A 20,383-nucleotide genomic window follows, 5' to 3' on the forward strand; every position below is an offset into this window, starting at 1 on the left:
GAGCTTTCAGAAGGAGCCAGCGCTACACATTAGAACTGCTTTCAGCTAACCTATTGTTTCTCCTACTCCCATGTAACTGGAGGAGTCCCAAGCCGAACTTGGATTTCTTACTATTGAGTGCAATTCTGATACCCACTGGGAGCTGCTATCTTGCTCCCTTCCCATTGTTCTGCTGATCGGCTGCTGGGGGTGAGGGGGGGGGATATCACTCCAACTTGCAGCGCAGCAGTAAAGTGTGCCTGAGTCTGAGCTTTCAGAAGGAGCCAGCGCTACACATTAGAACTGCTTTCAGCTAACCTATTGTTTCTCCTACTCCCATGTAACTGGAGGAGTCCCAAGCCGGACTTGGATTTCTTACTATTGAGTGCTATTCTGATACCTACTGGGAGCTGCTATCTTGCTCCCTTCCCATTGTTCTGCTGATCGGCTGCTGGGGGGGAAGGGGGGGGGGATATCACTCCAACTTGCAGCGCAGCAGTAAAGTGTGCCTGAGTCTGAGCTTTCAGAAGGAGCCAGCGCTACACATTAGAACTGCTTTCAGCTAACCTATTGTTTCTCCTACTCCCATGTAACTGGAGGAGTCCCAAGCCGGACTTGGATTTCTTACTATTGAGTGCTATTCTGATACCTACTGGGAGCTGCTATCTTGCTCCCTTCCCATTGTTCTGCTGATCGGCTGCTGGGGGTGAGGGGGGGGGGGATATCACTCCAACTTGCAGCGCAGCAGTAAAGTGTGCCTGAGTCTGAGCTTTCAGCCAGCGCTACACATTGGAACTGCTTTCAGCTAACCTATTGTTTCTCCTACTCCCATGTAACTGGAGGAGTCCCAAGCCGGACTTGGATTTCTTACTATTCTGATACCTACTGGGAGCTGCTATCTTGCTCCCTTCCCATTGTTCTGCTGATCAGCTGCTGGGGGGAGGGGGGGATATCACTCCAACTTGCAGCGCAGCAGTAAAGTGTGACTGAAGTTTATCAGAGTACAGAACACATGCTGTTTCCTGATCATTATTTTTGGCTTTGCTCATTAACACCCTCTCTCCCCGGCAGACATGCAGCAGCACCAATGTGCATTGAGCTGGAAGGCCCACATGGGAGAGGTTTACTCCGTTGACTTCAGCTACGACGAAAATGCGGTGTACAGCATTGGGGAGGATGGAAAGGTGAGCAGTGGTTTTGCTATGCAACGTAACCCATAGCCCTGATAGAAACTCTACAATGAAAACATGGAGGAAAGTCAGTATGACATTAAAGGGGTTGTTCACCTTTAAACTAACTTTTAGTATGACGTAGAGAGTGACAGATTGCAATTGGTCTTCATTTTTTATTGTTTAGCATTATTCAGCTCTTCAGTTTGGCATTTCAGCAGCTCTCTGGTTGCTAGGGTCCAATTTACCCTAGCAACCAGGCAATGGTTTGGAAAGATACAGGAATATGGATAGAGGAGCGGCCTAAATAGAGAGATAAATAATAAAATGTGACAATAACAATAAAACTGGAGCCTCACAGAGCAATAGTTTATTTAGCTGCCGGGGTCGGTGGCCCCCATTTGAAAGCTAAAAAGAATCAGAAGAGGAAGGCAAATAATACAAAAACTATAAATAATAAATAATGAAGACCAATTGAAAAGTTACTAAGGATAGGCCATTCTTTAACATACTAAAAGTTAACCTGATGGTGAACCACCCCATTAATCTTAGACCCATCAGTCCTCAGATTTGACTGTCAGTACATCGTTTTTGCAGAAACGCTGGCAATACAATCACAAGCAGTTTCTAACCATACACAGGGTCTCGGACTGGGGGGTGCAGGTGGTCGAGGAGGCCCGTTGGGGGTTCCCATACACGGGCAGATAAGCTGACAAATTAGTCTGAAGGACCCAGATCTGCAGCTTAAATTTGCCCTTGTATGGCAAGTGGAGACACTTGAAGTTCATTTTCAGGTCTAAAGGTGGCCATACACGGGCCCATTCTAGCTGCTGATATTGGTCCCTTAAGGTGGCCATACACGGGCCGACTATAGCTGCCGATATCGGTCCCTTGGACCGATTCGGCAGCTAATCGGCCCGTGTATGGGGAGAGCAGAGCGGCCTGGCCGACCGATATCTGGCCTGAAATTGGCCAGATCTCGATCGGCCAGGTTAGAAAATCTGGTCGGATCGGGGACCGCGTCGGCTCGTTGATGCGGTCCCCGATCCGACTGCCCCATTGCCGCCCACATAATCCGATCGTCTGGCCCCAGGGCCAAACGATCGGATTATTATTTTTTTTTACCTAAATGGTCCCCGATATCGCCCACCCGTAGGTGGGGATATCGGGGGAAGATCTGCTCGCTTGGCGACATCGCCAAGCGAGCGGATCTGCTTGTGTATGGCCACCTTTAGACCGACTCGCCAGCTAATCGGCCCGTGTATGAACACTAACGACGGGCCTGCCCGACTAATATCTGTCCTGAAATTGGCCAGATATTGATTGGCCAGATATCAATCGGGCAGGTTTAAAAATTTAGTTAGACTGGAGACTGCATCGGCTATTTGATGCTGTCCCCGAACCGACTGCGCCTATACCCATCGTTCTAATTCGATCGTTTGGCCCCAGGGCCAAACGGCCGAATTGGCCTGAATTAGCCCGATATCATCCACCCGTAGGTGGGGATATCAGGAGAAGATCTGCTTGCTTGGCGACCTCTTAGCGTGTATGGCCACCTTAAGGATTGGGTACAGTACTAGGTGCTCTTCCAACAGGGTCAGACTGGGTAGTGCAAGGCCCACCAGGGCTGCCCCCACACTCCCTCTGGAGCCCCCATACACACCTTATACTTTTGTCATGATTGGAGGAGGGCAGCGGGCGAGTGACAGGGAAGGGCAGGCGTGGTCAAACCCTGTCTATCAAAACATCAAATGTTTTTGCCTAACCTGTTCCCTTTTCATTTTGTTCTCCCTGTAGTTTATCCAGTGGGATATTCACAAAAGCGGTCAGAAAGTGTCGGAATATTCGCTGCCTTCCGACGCCACCGGCCCCTTTATGCTGTCTGGATACAGCGGTTACAAACAGGTTCAGTTCCCTCGAGGGAGGCTCTTCGCATTCGACTCCGAAGGGAAATACATGCTGACCTGTTCCAGCACCGGAGGAGTCATCTATAAGGTCAGTCTGACGTCTGTACTGCTCTTCAGATCGGCAAAACAACAGCAGTGACGTGCACCAAAGCCATTATGAAGAGTGTGGGTTAATGAACGATGGGTTCTGTGTCACAGAGCAACACACTGTATACAGGAATGTCCTTGATTTGCTTTTTTAATTTTAGCTCTTGCTGCAGACCCTAAAGGCCTCATGAGTTAGAACACAATGTAAACCAAGATAAAAGCTCAATAATTCTCTTCCAGGTTAATCCAGGTTAACTGACTTGGCGCCGTGCCTTGGTCGAAGGTGTGAATACTTTTGCAAGGCATATTATATGGCTAATATTTATAGTAAACTGAATCAGGAAGTGGGAGAGTATTCACTCCCTTTGGAAGTTTTTATTGAACAGGTATGGGATCCGTTATTTGGAAACCCGTTATCCAGAAAACTCTGAATTATTGAAAGCCTGTCTCCCATAGACTCCATTTTAACCCTATTGGGTTTATTTCATGGTTAAATGATTCCCTTTTCTCTGTAATAATAAAACAGTACCTGTACTTGATCCCAACTAAGATATAATTACCCCTTATTGGGGGCAGAACAGCCCTATTGGGTTTATTTCATGGTTAAATGATTCCCTTTTCTCTGTAATAATAAAACAGTACCTGTACTTGATCCCAACTAAGATATAATTACCCCTTATTGGGGGCAGAAGAGCCCTATTGGGTTTATTTAATGGTTAAATGATTCCCTTTTCTCTGTAATAATAAAACAGTACCTGTACTTGATCCCAACTAAGATATAATTACCCCTTATTGGGGGCAGAAGAGCCCTATTGGGTTTATTTAATGGTTAAATGATCCCCTTTTCTCTGTAATAATAAAACAGTACCTGTACTTGATCCCAACTAAGATATAATTACCCCTTATTGGGGCAGAACAGCCCTATTGGGTTTATTTAATGGTTAAATGATTCCCTTTTCTCTGTAATAATAAAACAGTACCTGTACTTGATCCCAACTAAGATATAATTACCCCTTATTGGGGCAGAACAGCCCTATTGGGTTTATTTAATGGTTAAATGATTCCCTTTTCTCTGTAATAATAAAACAGTACCTGTACTTGATCCCAACTAAGATATAATTACCCCTTATTGGGGGCAGAACAGCCCTATTGGGTTTATTTAATGGTTAAATGATTCCCTTTTCTCTGTAATAATAAAACAGTACCTGTACTTGATCCCAACTAAGATATAATTACCCCTTATTGGGGGCAGAACAGCCCTATTGGGTTTATTTAATGGTTAAATGATTCCCTTTTCTCTGTAATAATAAAACAGTACCTGTACTTGATCCCAACTAAGATATAATTACCCCTTATTGGGGCAGAACAGCCCTATTGGGTTTATTTAATGGTTAAATGATTCCCTTTTCTCTGTAATAATAAAACAGTACCTGTACTTGATCCCAACTAAGATATAATTACCCCTTATTGGGGGCAGAACAGCCCTATTGGGTTTATTTCATGGTTAAATGATTCCCTTTTCTGTGTCAAATATCCGGTGCTGGTTTCCCATTGGGCTAAACATTAACCCTATCTGTAGCAATGGCTCCTTTATTGGAGCTCCCTATAGATCATCTCAGGCCCCTGTCTGTGTTTTAGAAGAGGGGTGGGCGTGTCCTAACGGTGCCTGCCAGAAGCACAGTAGTAGGGGGAGAGCCAATCACAGCCCTGCACTCACACAAACAAAAACAGGCTTCAGTTCCCTATCAGGTCAGCCTAGCTGCTGATTGGTTCCTATCCTACAGTGCTGTGTGCTGAGAGCTGCCGGCCCCCCTGCACATCCAGAGAATTCAGCCAGCAGGACGTGGAACAGGTGGGCGGGACTAGTGGAGTTTTGGTGGAATTTTTCAATAAATCAGTCAGAATCACAACGGCCGAATCCTGCTGAAAAAGGCAGAATATTGGCCTCTTATTTAAATCACTGCCTGGTTGCTGGGGTAAACAAGACCCTAGCAACCAGATAGCTGCTGAAATACCACGCAAAAAACAAAAAAGGAAGACCATTGTCTCAAAATATCACTGTCTACATTGACTGACTCCGTTCTGAATTGAGATAGCCAGTCAGATGACCATGACCTGGACGAATGAGAACCCTCACTGACATCCATCATGCTAACGGTTAATTTAAAGGTGAACCACTCCCTTAAATAAAACCTGAACCCTCCCAAGGTGGTAAATCATTGTATAGGCCCTGTCTGTTTAGGTTTCTCTGCATTTATGTTGATAAAAAGCAGCAGCGCATTTCAGTTTACTTTGCCTTTATTTTGCAGCTAAACAGCGACGGAAGTACCCTGGAAAACTGCTTGTCCCTTGGGGGCCACAGGGCCCCGGTCGTCACAGTAGACTGGAGCACAGCGGTGGAATGTGGAACCTGCCTGACAGCCTCAATGGATGGAAAAATCAAACTGACCACCCTCTTAGCTCAGAAGTCTTAACCCCCCAGTATCTATTATCCTGTCTCTCTCTGTTAAAGGCGCCATTTTGAAAAGCAGTATGTGTCGGCTCCCATAGGCGTTCATGGGGCTGAAACAACACGACAGAGGGTTTTATATGTAGCATCCATTCACATACAGATGAATGCAGCTCTGGTATTGAATTAACTCAGGATGGGAAATCCAGGACACTGCCAATATATTGGGTATGCACCCCGGGCACCCCATTATCAGTGTTATTTTCCTGTAGCATTGCTAGTTTGTTTTCTATATGAACAAAGCCTTTAATGCCAAGGCTGTTCCAAGGACTGCGTTTTATCTGTTTGAGTCAAATACCTTCCTGCTGGGAGTTACCAACACCATGTTGGGAGGCGGGTCTGGACTCGGACTCAAAATAGGCCCAAACAGCCTTCATCAGCCCAATACAAAATGGCTATGGCAGCCCCTTTGGTAATTGCCAATACCCACAGACTGGGGCCACGCACTCCATAAAGTGCTTCACCCTTCACTCAGATCCCCCTTTATCATCTCTCTCTGTCTACTCCTCTGACCACAAGGGGGCACTGTTTGATTTGCCATACAGTACGTAAGATATATATTTTTTTTTTTAACTAATATATATATATATCTCTCATTTTATTTATTCTGCCATTCTATGCAATACATGTTGGATCCTGTCATCTCGTTGTTCCCATCTCAATTTTGTAAAACCGAATTACCGAAATTAAAACAGACGCTCTTGCTGATGTCATGGTCTTTCAACGGATTATAATCCCAATGTTCTTTCTAGGTTGGATCAGAGATGGATCTTTAAAGGAGAAGGAAAGCTACAATCACAGGGGTGCCAAATGTTAGGTACCCCCCAGTCACTGTAATTGCTTAACTGAAACCCCCGGTGCATCTGACATTCTGACCAGGGTCTATTTTAAGCATTCTCTGACATCACTGGCTGGAGAGGGAAGGGTAAAAGGACCCCCACCCCATGACACCCCCAATTCCAGCATAAGGATGTGACCATTAATGACTTCTAGGTGCATAGCTTATGCTTACCATCCGTCCCCGTTCCCCGGGGACAGGCCCTGTTCCAAGACCCCTTGCCCTGTGAACTGTCCCCGTAATTTGCAATTTTACTCTTCAGATTATAATCCCACTGTTCTTTTTAGGTTTGGTCGGAGAAGGATCTTTAAAGGAGAAGGAAAGCTACAATCACCGGGGGGTTCCAAATGTTAGGTACCCCCCAGTCATTGTAATTGCTTAACTGAGTGAAAACCCTGGTTCATTTATTATACTACATACTTTGCCTGTGCTGTAATGTCCATCTGACATCACTGGTTGGAAAGGGAAGGGTAAACCCCCCCCCCATGACACCCCCAAGCCAGATTCCAGCAAAAGGAATGTGACTGTTAATGACTCTTCTAGGTGCATAGCTTATGCTTACCATCCGTCCCCGTTCCCCGGGGACAGGCCCTGTTCCAAGACCCCTTGCCCTGTGAACTGTCCCCATAATTTGCAATTTTACTCTTCAGATTATAATCCCAATGTTCTTTCTAGGTTGGATCGGAGAAGGAAAGCTACAATCACTGGGGGTGCCAAATGTTAGGTACCCCCCAGTCATTGTAATTGCTTAACTGAAACCCCCGGTGCATCTGACATGTTGACCAGGCTCTATTTTGAGCATTCTCTGACATCACTGGCTGGAATGGGAATAGTAAAAGCCCCCCTTCCCCCTAATGACACCCTCAAGCCAGATTCCAGCAAAAGGAATGTGATTGTTAATGACTCGTTCTAGGTGTTTAGCTTATGCTTACCATTCGTCCCCGTTCCCCGGGGACAGGCCCCATTTCAAGACCCCTTGCCCCGTGAACTGTCCCCGTAATCTGCAGTTTGATTCCAGATGGTGAAGATCACTTGACTTTGGACTGTGTTCTAAGATGTTTGTAACTAAAAAAAAACCAAAAGTAGTTTAATAAATGATGGCAATAACCTTTTAAAGGGTCAGTACATCCCCATTTTCAATATGAATTCTATTAATATGAATGCCTGTTCAAAAAAAAAAAAATTCTTGTTATTTCTTCAGATACATAGGAAAACTGAAAAACTACAAATGTGGTTTTATGCGGGGCACAACAAAGGGTGAAGACAGCGGTTGTTCATACAGAGCTCAATCAGCTTTAAGTTATAGAATGACCAGTTCTTACCAACGTTTTAGTTGGTCTTTATTTTTTACTTTTCACACTTTTCTAATTATATACCATCTTCTTCTGACTCTTTCCAGCATTACAGGTAACGTACCCCCTTCAGCCAAATAACTATTGGTCCTATTTTATTATTTATCTTTCTATTCAGGCTCTCTCCTATTCAGATTCCTGTCTTCACTGCCTGGTTGCTAGAGTCATTTAGTCCCTAACAACCTTATATGTGTTGAAATTCCAAACTGAAGAGTTGAACAAAAAGCTAAATAAAAAAAAAACACAAATAAAAAAGGACCAATTACAAGTTAGCTCAGAATATCACTCTCTACGGCATACTAAAAGTAAAGAATGAGACCACTGCATTGTGGGTAATAACATTGGTGGGAAAAAGAAACTCAGCCCCGGAGCATGCTGGGAGAGTAGTCTAACTAGCCTGTATTTCCGGACTGCTTTAAAATGGACTCTCCGGAAAGGCTCTGGGGCGGCTGTACGTATGTTTGATGATGCAATGTGGAATTTTGTGAAGTGTAGTCCAGCGATGTTGTTGGGAGGAAGTCCTAAGCACTGGAAATGCTAGCAGGTAAGGGAGGAAACTCTAATGGGGATTATCCCCCCATTCCTCTACTGCTCTGTTAAAACAGGCACAACAAAGAGTGATGAGAGGGGTTGTTCATACAGAGGTCAATCTCTCTAGTTAAACAAACTTCCTTTACACATTTATTAAACTTACACTGCTGGCATAAGAAATGAACCTCCAGAAGTTCCCACTGACTCCCAGGGATACTGTGCAAAAGTGCAGGTGGGGGGGCTTTTTTTTTTTACCCTAAAATAGGAAGTAAAAGTATTTATATATGCACTTCTGTGAGGGGTTCTATGCATTTTTTTGGGATCAGTCAGCTTCAATGTGTTTTAGTTAGTTTTATAGGAAAATGGGTACTGACACTCCGGGCACATTATATACAGTGAGATGCAGTGGGTACTGACACCCCAGGCACATTATATACAGGGAAATGCAGTGGGTACTGACAATCCAGGCACATTATATACAGTGAGATGCAGTGGGAACTGACACTCCAGGCACATTATATACAGTGAGATGCAGTGGGTACTGACACTCCAGGCACATTATATACAGTGAGATGCTGTGGGTACTGACACTCCAGGCACATTATATACAGGGTAATGCAGTGGGTACTGACACCCCAGGCACATTATATACAGGGAAATGCAGTGGGTACTGACACCCCAGGCACATTATATACAGGGTAATGCAGTGGGTACTGACACCCCAGGCACATTATATACAGGGAAATGCAGTGGGTACTGACACCCCAGGCACATTATATACAGGGAAATGCAGTGGGTACTGACAATCCAGGCACATTATATACAGGGAAATGCAGTGGGTACTGACACCCCAGGCACATTATATAATTATATACAGGGAAATGCAGTGGGTACTGACACCCCAGGCACATTATATACAGGGAAATGCAGTGGGTACTGACACCCCAGGCACATTATATACAGGGAAATGCAGTGGGTACTGACACTCCAGGCACATTATGTACAGGGAAATGCAGTGGGTACTGACACCCCAGGCACATTATATAATTATATACAGGGAAATGCAGTGGGTACTGACACCCCAGGCACATTATATACAGGGAAATGCAGTGGGTACTGACACTCCAGGCACATTATATACAGCGAAATGCAGTGGGTACTGACACTCCAGGCATATTATATACAGCGAGATGCAGTGGGTACAGACACTCCAGGCACATTATATACAGGGAAATGGAGTCTATTTATAAAACCAGCACATTATATAAAGTGAGAAGCACTGGGTACTGAGGGCAGTTATTCAGCCATGGCACTGTAACACTGGCACCCCACTGTAACTAGAAATGAATGAAACTGACAGAAGTAAGAAAAAAAGTAAGTATGTATGTATATCTTTATTTATAAAGTGCTACTTATTTACGCAGCGCTGTACAGTAAAATACATTAATACAAACAGGGGGTTATTAAGATAATAAATAAACAAAGTATAACAATAAATACAAGATACTGTTGCAATAAGTCAAATACACATGAGGATGGAGGTCCCTGCCCCATAGAGCTTACAATCTAGTGCAAAAAACAACAATAAGAAATATATATAAAAACACAATTAGCTTTTCAGGGGGAAAAAGTGTTAATTTAGGACAGGAGCAAGGGGGATAGGGTTTAGCCTTTAGAGCATATACAGCACAGTGCCTGTGGGCTGAAATCTGCAGCAAATGAGTCAGTGAGGTACTTGGGGAAAGTTTACAGCCTGCACATCCTTCTTACTGTCTGCGTTTCTGCCCTGCCTACATCTGTGCCTCGATTGGTCAGTCTTACTGTCAGTCAAGAGAACTGCGCTCTAAATGGAGAAGCCACAGGAAGAAAGATCCAATCAGAGCACAGCTGGTTACACCAGCCCCGGAGCAGGAAGTCGGAATGTAAGAAGATTTCCCCCATGTTACAGGTCCCACAGCAGCAACGGAGTCAGTTGGTTTTTATTCTATTCTCCCTAACCTTAATGAGAACCCGCCTATGGCTTTAATAATCCTGAAGGTTCCTGCGGGGGGGGGGGGGAATGGAGCCTGAGCAGTTCAGGTTACAAAGCCATTGGGAAGGCACAGGGAGGGGGTAAGTGTAAGTATTGCAGCTATTCCTGTCAAACGTTAGTGAATAAAAATTGAAAAAGGCATTGGCTCTTATTCCATATACTGTATATACAGGTGCTTTTCAAAAAATTAGCATATTGTGATAAAGTTCATTATTTTCTGTAATGTACTGATAAACATTAGACTTTCATATATTTTAGATTCATTACACACAACTGAAGTAGTCCAAGCCTTTTCTTGTTTTAATATTGATGATTGTGGCATACAGCTCATGGGAACCCAAAATTCCTATCTCAAAAAATTAGCATATCATGAAAAGGTTCTCTAAACGAGCTATTAACCTAATCATCTGAATCAACTAATTAACTCTAAAAACCTTAAAAAGATTCCTGAGGCTTTTAGAAACTCCCAGCCTGGTTCATTACTCAAAACCGCAATCATGGGTAAGACTGCCAACCTGACTGCTGCCCAGAAGGCCATCATTGACACCCTCAAGCAAGAGGGTAAGCCTGCCGACCTGCCTGCTGTCCAGAAGGCCATCATTGACACCTCAAGCAAGAGGGTAAGACACAGAAAGAAATTTCTGAACGAATAGGCTGTTCCCAGAGTGCTGTATCAAGGCACCTCAGTGGGAAGTCTGTGGGAAGGAAAAAGTGTGGCAGAAAACGCTGCACAACGAGAAGAGGTGACTGGGCCCTGAGGAAGATTGTGGAGAAGGACCGATTCCTGACCTTGGGGGACCTGCGGAAGCAGTGGACTGAGTCTGGAGTAGAAACATCCAGAGCCACCGTGTACAGGCGCGTGCAGGAAATGGGCTACAGGTGCTGCATTCCCCAGGTCAAGCCACTTTTGAACCAGAAACAGCGGCAGAAGCCCCTGACCTGGGCTACAGAGAAGCAGCACTGGACTGTTGCTCAGTGGTCCAAAGTATGTCATTCGGAAATCAAGGTGCCAGAGTCTGGAGGAAGACTGGGGAGAGGGAAATACCAAAATGCCTGAAGTCCAGTGTCAAGTACCCACAGTCAGTGATGGTCTGGGGTGCCATGTTAGCTGCTGGTGTTGGTCCACTGTGTTTTATCAAGGGCAGGGTCAATGCAGCTAGCTATCAGGAGATTTTGGAGCACTTCATGCTTCCATCTGCTGAAAGGCTTTATGGAGATGAAGATTTCATTTTTCAGCACAACCTGGCACCTGCTCACAGTGCCAAAACCACTGGTAAATGGTTTACTGACCATGGTATTACTGTGCTCAATTGGCCTGCCAACTCTCCTGACCTGAACCCCATAGAGAATCTGTGGGATATTGTGAAGAGAAAGTTGAGAGACACAAGAGCCAACACTCTGGATGAGCTTAAGGCCGCTATTGAAGCATCCTGGGCCTCCATAACACCTGAGCAGTGCCACAGGCTGATTGCCTCCATGCCACGCCACATTGAAGCAGTCATTTCTGCAAAAGGATTCCCGACCAAGTATTGAGTGCATAACTGAACATAATTATTTGAAGGTTGACTTTTTTTGTATTAAAAACACTTTTCTTTTATTGGTCGGATGAAATATACTAATTTTTTGAGATATGAATTTTGGGTTTTCATGAGCTGTATGCCACAATCATCAATATTAAAACAAGAAAAGGCTTGAACTACTTCAGTTGTGTGTAATGAATCTAAAATATATGAAAGTCTAATGTTTATCAGTACATTACAGAAAATAATGAACTTTATCACAATATGCTCATTTTTTGAAAAGGACCTGTATATATATATATAGCGCTGTATCCCAGATAGATAACTTTATAGTTTGCAATATTCAGGGTCCTTCCTTACTATACTGAAAGTTACAGAAGCCTCACAGGTGACAGGTAAGGCAGACTGATGGGGGGCCGGACCCCCCCCTCCACCCCGGTCAAACTGTGGCCCACCCCCCCAATCTCCCTCTCCCAGCTCCCCCCCTCCCAGCTCCCCCCCTCCGCTGCGTCCTCCCTCTCCCAGCTCCCCCCCTCCGCTGCGTCCTCCCTCTCCCAGCTCTCCCCCCGCTACCCGCTGCATCCTCCCTCTCCCAGCTCCCCCCCCTCCGCTGCGTCCTCCCTCTCCCAGCTCTCCCCCCGCTACCCGCTGCATCCTCCCTCTCCCAGCTCCCCCCTCTCCGCTGAGTCCTCCCTCTCCCAGCTCTCCCCCCGCTACCCGCTGCATCCTCCCTCTCCCAGCTCCCCCCTCTCCGCTGCATCCTCCCTCTCCCAGCTCCCCCCCTCCGCTGCGTCCTCCCTCTCCCAGCTCTCCCCCCGCTACCCGCTGCATCCTCCCTCTCCCAGCTCCCCCCTCTCCGCTGAGTCCTCCCTCTCCCAGCTCTCCCCCCGCTACCCGCTGCATCCTCCCTCTCCCAGCTCCCCCCCTCCGCTGCGTCCTCCCTCTCCCAGCTCTCCCCCCGCTACCCGCTGCATCCTCCCTCTCCCAGCTCCCCCCCTCCGCTGCGTCCTCCCTCTCCCAGCTCTCCCCCCGCTACCCGCTGCATCCTCCCTCTCCCAGCTCCCCCCCTCCGCTGCGTCCTCCCTCTCCCAGCTCTCCCCCCGCTACCCGCTGCATCCTCCCTCTCCCAGCTCCCCCCTCCGCTGAGTCCTCTCTCTCCCAGCTCCCCCCCTCCGCTGAGTCCTCTCTCTCCCAGCTCCCCCCCTCCGCTGAGTCCTCTCTCTCCCAGCTCCCCCCTCCGCTGCGTCCTCCCTCTCCCAGCTCCCCCCCCCCCGCTACCCGCTGCGTCCTCCCTCTCCCAGCTCTCCCCCCGCTACCCGCTGCGTCCTCCCTCTCCCAGCTCTCCCAGCTCCCCCCGCTACCCGCTGCGTCCTCCCTCTCCCAGCTCTCCCCCCGCTACCCGCTGCATCCTCCCTCTCCCAGCTCCCCCCTCCGCTGCGTCCTCCCTCTCCCAGCTCCCCCCCTCCGCTGAGTCCTCTCTCTCCCAGCTCCCCCCCTCCGCTGCGTCCTCCCTCTCCCAGCTCTCCCCCCGCTACCCGCTGCATCCTCCCTCTCCCAGCTCCCCCCCGCTACCCGCTGCGTCCTCCCTCTCCCAGCTCTCCCCCCGCTACCCGCTGCATCCTCCCTCTCCCAGCTCCCCCCCTCCGCTGCGTCCTCCCTCTCCCAGCTCCCCCCCTCCGCTGAGTCCTCTCTCTCCCAGCTCCCCCCCTCCGCTGCGTCCTCCCTCTCCCAGCTCTCCCCCCGCTACCCGCTGCGTCCTCCCTCTCCCAGCTCCCCCCTCCGCTGCATCCTCCCTCTCCCAGCTCTCCCCCCGCTACCCGCTGCATCCTCCCTCTCCCAGCTCTCCCCCCGCTACCCGCTGCATCCTCCCTCTCCCAGCTCAAACCCCGCTACCCGCTGCATCCTCCCTCTCCCAGCTCCCCCCCTCCGCTGAGTCCTCTCTCTCCCAGCTCCCCCCCTCCGCTGCGTCCTCCCTCTCCCAGCTCTCCCTCCGCTACAAGCTGCATCCTCCCTCTCCCAGCCCCCACTCTTCGCTGAGTCCACTCTCTTCCAGAACCCCCCCGCTCCCGCTGCGTCCTCCCTCTCCCAGCTCCCCCCCTCCGCTGAGTCCTCTCTCTCCCCCCCTCCGCTGAGTCCTCTCTCTCCCAGCTCCCCCCCTCCGCTGCGTCCTCCCTCTCCCAGCTCCCCCCCCCGCTCCCGCTGCGTACTCCCTCTCCCAGCTCCCCACTCTCCGCTGAGTCCACTCTCTTCCAGAACCCCCCCTCTCCTGCTCTGTCCATCCTCCCACCCACTGCGCGCTGAGTCCTCCCTCTTCCAGCTCCGCCCATCTTCCCAGCTCCCACTCAGCGCTGAGTCCTCTCTCTCCATTGCCAGGGGTGAGGATGCAGCGGGGGCCGGGTAAATTACCCTGGGGATCCGGCCCACAGGCAGTAGTTTGAGGATCCCTGTTATAAAGGCTATAGAATATCCACGCGATAAGGGTTAGTAACGCACAAGGCACATAAGGAAGCCCATTGAATATTCCCCATACCCCCGTCTCTTCCCTTATACTCTCTTTCCTATATCTCTTTTTATATTTTAGGGGCTCTCTCTACAGCCCCAACTTCTTCTACAGTCTCTCCCCTTTTTCCTTGTTTTCCTGTTAAAATTAAAAAGCGATAATCTTTATTTATTTATTTATTATTTATTTATTTATTCCCCTGCAGGGTTGTTTCATTTTATTTATTGTTTTTTAGGGCTAAGCTAAGCATGGCCGACGCTGCTGAGATACTGAGTCTGGACTCTGCTGAGCCCGGGTTGTACAGCTGGAAGCCCATGTGAGAGACCCACAAACAAGCACAAGAATAAGGAGTTTTTTGCATGTCCGAATTGACTTTGATGTTGTTCATTCCATCATCTATTTGTATAGACGTTTACAGCATCTTATTCAGGTAACAGGCCTCCATTTCCCGCCTTCTGCAACCATGTTACTTTAAGTTTGGACCTAAACCGAAGCCTTCAGCCTTTGTTCAGGGTCCCCTTTCTCTTATAATAAGGTGGCCATACATGGGCCGATAAAACCTGCTGAGTAGGCACCTTATTGGCCTGTGTATGGGGGTCCTCAGGCAGGTCTGCCCGACCGATATCAGGCTGAAAATCGTCCAGATATCATTTGGGCTCCTCGTTCCCCATCAGCTAGTTGGCGTGGTCCTTGGCCCAACTGCCTGCTTTCTGTCAATGTGATCTACTATTGCCCATCTTAACCTAGATGACAATTACACACCTCAATTTTCAACCAGTGCTGCATCAATGAATTGAGATGGCCATAGGCATTTGGGGGTCATTCCCCCTTCTGTTCTTGAACCACTCCATTGTTACTCTGGCCTTGTGTCTGGGATATTAACCCTGCTGGTACATGGACATCCCCAGGGCTTCAGCCCTGTAGTCAAATGTATGAATGGAGTTTGCCAAAAAAGCTTGGGTGTGACCTAGGGGCATTGTTCTGCAATGGCCAAGTCAATAGCAAGGCAAGGGTGTAGCCACAGGTCCCAAATCCAACTCTGCTATTATAATACAATCATTTACACACCCTCAGCCACAGAATAAATGCTGTGGGCTTTGTAAACCATTCTCTTATCCACTGTCTTCTGCTCAATTCGAAATGTATGGGAATTAAGAGCTCACTAAAGGAGGCCATACACGTGAAGATCCGCTCGCTTGGTGAGGTCACCAAGCGAGCGGATCTTCTCCTGATATCCCCCACCTATGGGTGGGCGCTATAGGGGAAAATGTAGGCTTAATTCGAATTATAATGCCGGCATGGGGCAGTCGGTTTGGGGACCGCATCAACGAACCAATCCGACTAAAGCTGGCCATACACGTGGCGATCTAACGATGTTTCTTGCGACCATCGGTCGCACAAAACATCGTCAGATCCGCCACACACAGTCAGGGCTGAAACAGCAGATAAGGAGGTAGAAACAATAGGATTTCTACCTCCTTCTGCCGATTCAGCCCTGACGGCAGATTTTGGTCAGGCGCCTTCTATGGCGCCCGATCAAAATTTTCTAACCTGGCCGATCGGCGAGTCGTCCGATATCAGCAGCTTCCTATCGACTCGCCGACATGCCATACACACACCGAATATCGTACGAAACGAGGTTTCATACAATAGTATCAGTGCGTGTATGGCCAGCTTAAATCTCTTAACCTGCCCAATCAATATCTGGCCAATTTCAGGCCAGATATAGGTCAGGCAGGTCCCTCGTTTCTGCCCCTACGCAGCCCGATAAGCTGCCGAATTGGTCCCAGGGACCTTTACTCAAAGGAAATGTACGTTTTGTTGCTCTGCTGTTTAGGGCCATGGAAACTGTTGAATCCAAGGGGAAAAAGAGAGTCCTGCCAGAGTGGATGAAGGAAGAAAATGTCGGCACTAACATATCATCAACAAAGAATTTGAAAAGGAAGAAGGAAAACAGGTGACATTCCCTTCTTGCCTTTTTTGACCTTGCATTGCTCGTAATTATTTGCAGCACCCAGGGTCGGACTCGGCCAATAGGACACTGGGAAAAAACTAGGGATTCACCAAATCCAGGCCAGGATTCGGCCTTTTTGGGCAGGGTTCGGTTTTGGACAAATCCACGGTCCTGGCCGAACCGAATCCGAAGTAGCACTCGGAAGGGTTAAATGTTAGGGGGGTTTTACCCTTCCCTTCGGTTCGGCCTAATCCATCGTGGTGGGTTTGGGGGTTCGGTTGAACCCAAAAAGCTGGGTTCGGTGCATCCCTAGAAAAACCTCGGTGGGCTGAACCAACCCAGAACTGCTCCCCGCCGGAATCTGTGGGCACCCCTGGTTGTCACAGCCGCGTGGAAGAAGGTACGAGGGGGTGAGGGGCATCAGGATCAACCCCATGACGGGTGGGAGGTGCCATCACTGGACACCCTACTCCGACACTGGCAGAACCTCAACCACTGGGTAAATTACCTGTAACCCTAAAGATATTAATAACACTGTTCCCTCTCTGGGACATTGCTCGGAAGCAGCCAATGGTAATCTGTAATCAGTTTAAAAGCCGGACAGGAAGTAATTAAAGGAGCTTTACAGCTTTTTTTTAATAAAATGTATTTCCTAGAGCTCAATTAACCTGCCGTTGCCTATTGCTGTACTTAGTGGCGCCATTATAGTAACCCGCGTGTAAATTTAATTTATGTCTGTTACTAAAGAGAGGTTAAGAGCATTTCCTACTATGTCTTTGTATAATTGTAAGTATTTTATCATAAAACTTTTCCCCCAAAAAATGACCCTACCCCATATTTCCTGGGCTTTTTATTTGTATTTTTCAGCTCTCCCAAAAGGCTTACAGTGTATTGTATGAACGAGAGAGAACTGGTAGCGTGTGCGCTGGAGATTCTCAGTGAGGTATGTTGTTCCACAGTGATAGAAAGAGTTATACAGGGAACTCTGAGTATCACTCGTGTATTATAAGGGATAATGTACCCCCTACTGTAAATGATAAGGATATTAGCAGTCACTGAGGGGTTCTGTGCCCATATAAAGGCACAAGGCTGCAGGCTGAGTTATACAGGGAACTCTGAGTATCACTCATGTATTATAAGGGATAATGTACCCCCTACTGTAAATGATAAGGATATTAGCAGTCACTGAGGGGTTCTGTGCCCATATAAAGGCACAAGGCTGCAGGCTGAGTTATACAGGGAACTCTGAGTATCACTCATGTATTATAAGGGATAATGTACCCCCTACTGTAAATGATAAGGATATTAGCAGTCACTGAGGGGTTCTGTGCCCCCCATATAAAGGCACAAGGCTGCAGGCTGAGTTATACAGGGAACTCTGAGTATCACTCATGTATTATAAGGGATAATGTACCCCCTACTGTAAATGATAAGGATATTAGCAGTCACTGAGGGGTTCTGTGCCCATATAAAGGCACAGGGCTGCAGGCTGAGTTATACAGGGAACTCTGAGTATCACTCATGTATTATAAGGGATAATGTACCCCCTACTGTAAATGATAAGGATATTAGCAGTCACTGAGGGGTTCTGTGCCCATATAAAGGCACAAGGCTGCAGGCTGAGTTATACAGGGAACTCTGAGTATCACTCATGTATTATAAGGGATAATGTACCCCCTACTGTAAATGATAAGGATATTAGCAGTCACTGAGGGGTTCTGTGCCCATATAAAGGCACAAGGCTGCAGGCTGAGTTATACAGGGAACTCTGAGTATCACTCATGTATTATAAGGGATAATGTACCCCCTACTGTAAATGATAAGGATATTAGCAGTCACTGAGGGGTTCTGTGCCCATATAAAGGCACAAGGCTGCAGGCTGAGTTATACAGGGAACTCTGAGTATCACTCATGTATTATAAGGGATAATGTACCCCCTACTGAAAATGATATTACTGAATGTCAGTGACCTTGGATGATTCTGTATTCCATTTAGTAGATCATTCTTGTGATTTACAACCAAGATGTAAATATTCTACCTATGCAGAAGGGACTTTGGAAGAGAAGTTGCGAGCCCATGAGCGAGCAGGTTACAGGGCCAATCAGAATTTGCAGTGTAAAGGCATCCGCCGGCTATATACGTGGTTTTGACAAAAAACAGTATCTAATGTATGGGGTGGAGCTGTAGCCATAGCAACAGATACGTACAATATGTACGGGTGATATTGGGCTAATTTGTCATTGATTTAAAATGGTGGGTATAGGCGCCATTGGTTCAGGAACGCATCAACGACCCGATGCCGTCCCTGATGCAACGGAAAAATCAAACCTGCCCCATCGAGATCCGGTCGGGCAGGCCCGTCGTTATTGCCCCTACAGGGGCAGATAAGCTTTCGAATCGGTCTAAAGGACCGAACAGCATTGTTTTAAGACGTCAACCCTGATATTGCTGAACTACAGCTACCAACATGCTGCAATTGTTACTATGGTGGGTTTTTCTGTGAGTTGTAGTCTAACAACGTTTGGTTTAACCCATGGTAACGATGTTACAGACGGGCCTGGAACTGGGGGTAGGTAGAATAGGCACCCGCCTAGGGGTAACAGTGAGGGGGTAACTTTTTACCAACCCCTACTATATCTGTGGGTAACAGTATCTATTTTTTATCATTTGATATTCCAGGAAAAGAGGCGGAATGCGTCCGACATGGCGGCCATAACCGAGGCAAGTGAAGACCAACAGTCCGGAGAGTCACAAGCAACATCCCCAGCCAATCAGACCAGCAGCCCCGAGGTTGTACCTTCCACTTCCAAAGCACCAACCGTGCCCGAGACGGATTCCGACAGTGACGACGACGCTTTACGGCTCATCAGGGAGATATTTTTTACATGATTCCAGTGCAATGAAAAAACGAATCAACGTGCACCCTAAACCCACCTACTTTGTACCCGCACCCAACCCGCTGAGCCTTGGTATTTATAGACCTGAGCCCACTCTGCCCCACTCTGATGTAATGAAAAGGGTCTATAAATACCAGTGGCCCAAGGTGGAAGCAGGGTTGGACTTGGCCACCGGGACACTGGGAAAATACCTGGTGGGCCCCAGCGGCCCAGACCCGACCCTATTTCTGCTTCCTCTGGCTTCCGATGTCCTCCCCTAACGCGTTTCACATACACGGGTTCAGGGGAGAATGTCGGACAGGGGCCCCTGCGGGGGGGTTAGTGGTGCGCGGTGGGGGTGCCTGCAGGGGAAGCAGCCAGAGGAGGCACCTTGGGGGGTGCGGTGGGCCCTGCACTCCCCAGTCCAACTTGGGGTGGAAGTTCCATATAGTAAGGTGACAGTTAGGGTGGGCACATAGTAAAGTTCATAAATAAATGGAGGGCATATAGCGGTTTGGTGCAAAATCAACCCAAAAAGGATTCCCCACGAGAAAGGCTGATTCTCTTGGCAATTGGATCATGTTCTTTTTTTCTACTTGACTGTATTGTACTGATTAAAAATGATTAGTGTAATATTTTCGTATAAAAGACAATTATCTTTTAATATTACCACTGTGCTAGTGATTATTTCAGCCCTTATCTGTGTAAAACACATAGTAACGTTCAACCAGAACCTGCCCGCTGCCCATGAACATTGAGTGGATAGCGGGCAGAACTCGCCCAACCTGTGGGTTACTAATTACCACCCCTTCTCAGCGGCTGCCCACTATTATACAGTATTCAGGGCAGCACTGCTGGGAAACTGAATGTCCTGACTTGTCCAAGTGTCCTGACCTTTTAGGATGAAGACACACAGAGCTACTTAGTAGCAGCTACTTGTTTCACGGCTAGAAAATCCCCTGCCATAGACAATACTGAGAATCGCCTCTGCTAATACACACGTAGAGACAATTATCCGTAAATGATCAGCATTGTCTGTTTTAGTAGCTGCTACTAGTAGCTCCGTGTGTCCTCACCCTTAGGGTGAAGACACACAGGGCTACTAGTAGCAGCTACTTGTCGAGGTTA

General features: G+C 47.7%; 2 protein-coding genes across 3 annotated transcripts in view; both read left to right on the plus strand.

Annotated features, from left to right (window-relative positions):
- Window positions 1-6,372, plus strand: part of wdr91 (WD repeat domain 91) — a 29,338-nt gene extending 22,966 nt beyond the window's left edge. Inside the window, exons 14-16 of one of the 2 annotated variants that reach the window (XM_031898071.1) lie at window positions 1,051-1,163; window positions 2,946-3,143; window positions 5,452-6,372. In XM_031898071.1, coding sequence (XP_031753931.1) covers window positions 1,051-1,163; window positions 2,946-3,143; window positions 5,452-5,616 — 476 coding nt within the window. In that variant the 3' untranslated portion in view covers window positions 5,617-6,372. 2 annotated transcript variants of the gene reach the window in all.
- Window positions 6,373-10,249: 3,877 nt separating this feature from the next.
- Window positions 10,250-19,924, plus strand: LOC100489485 (modulator of retrovirus infection). The gene is made up of 5 exons (XM_002941428.5): window positions 10,250-10,339; window positions 14,660-14,854; window positions 16,262-16,381; window positions 17,246-17,321; window positions 19,059-19,924. The coding sequence occupies exons 2-5, from the start codon at window positions 14,784-14,786 to the stop codon at window positions 19,266-19,268; spliced, it is 477 nt and encodes a 158-aa protein (XP_002941474.3). The 5' UTR covers window positions 10,250-10,339; window positions 14,660-14,783; the 3' UTR covers window positions 19,269-19,924.
- The last annotated feature ends 459 nt before the right edge of the window (window positions 19,925-20,383 follow it).

This window comes from Xenopus tropicalis, chromosome 3, assembly GCF_000004195.4.
Source record: "Xenopus tropicalis strain Nigerian chromosome 3, UCB_Xtro_10.0, whole genome shotgun sequence".
Classification (NCBI taxonomy): domain Eukaryota; kingdom Metazoa; phylum Chordata; class Amphibia; order Anura; family Pipidae; genus Xenopus; species Xenopus tropicalis.

Coding starts and splice junctions, on each gene's coding strand:
- LOC100489485 (XM_002941428.5), top strand. CDS start 14,784: ATGTCCGAATTGACTTTGATGTTGTTCATTCCATCATCTATTTGTATA. Junction 14,855..16,261: donor GTTTACAGCATCTTATTCAG/GTAACAGGCCTC, acceptor TCTGCTGTTTAG/GGCCATGGAAACTGTTGAAT. Junction 17,322..19,058: donor CGCTGGAGATTCTCAGTGAG/GTATGTTGTTCC, acceptor TTGATATTCCAG/GAAAAGAGGCGGAATGCGTC.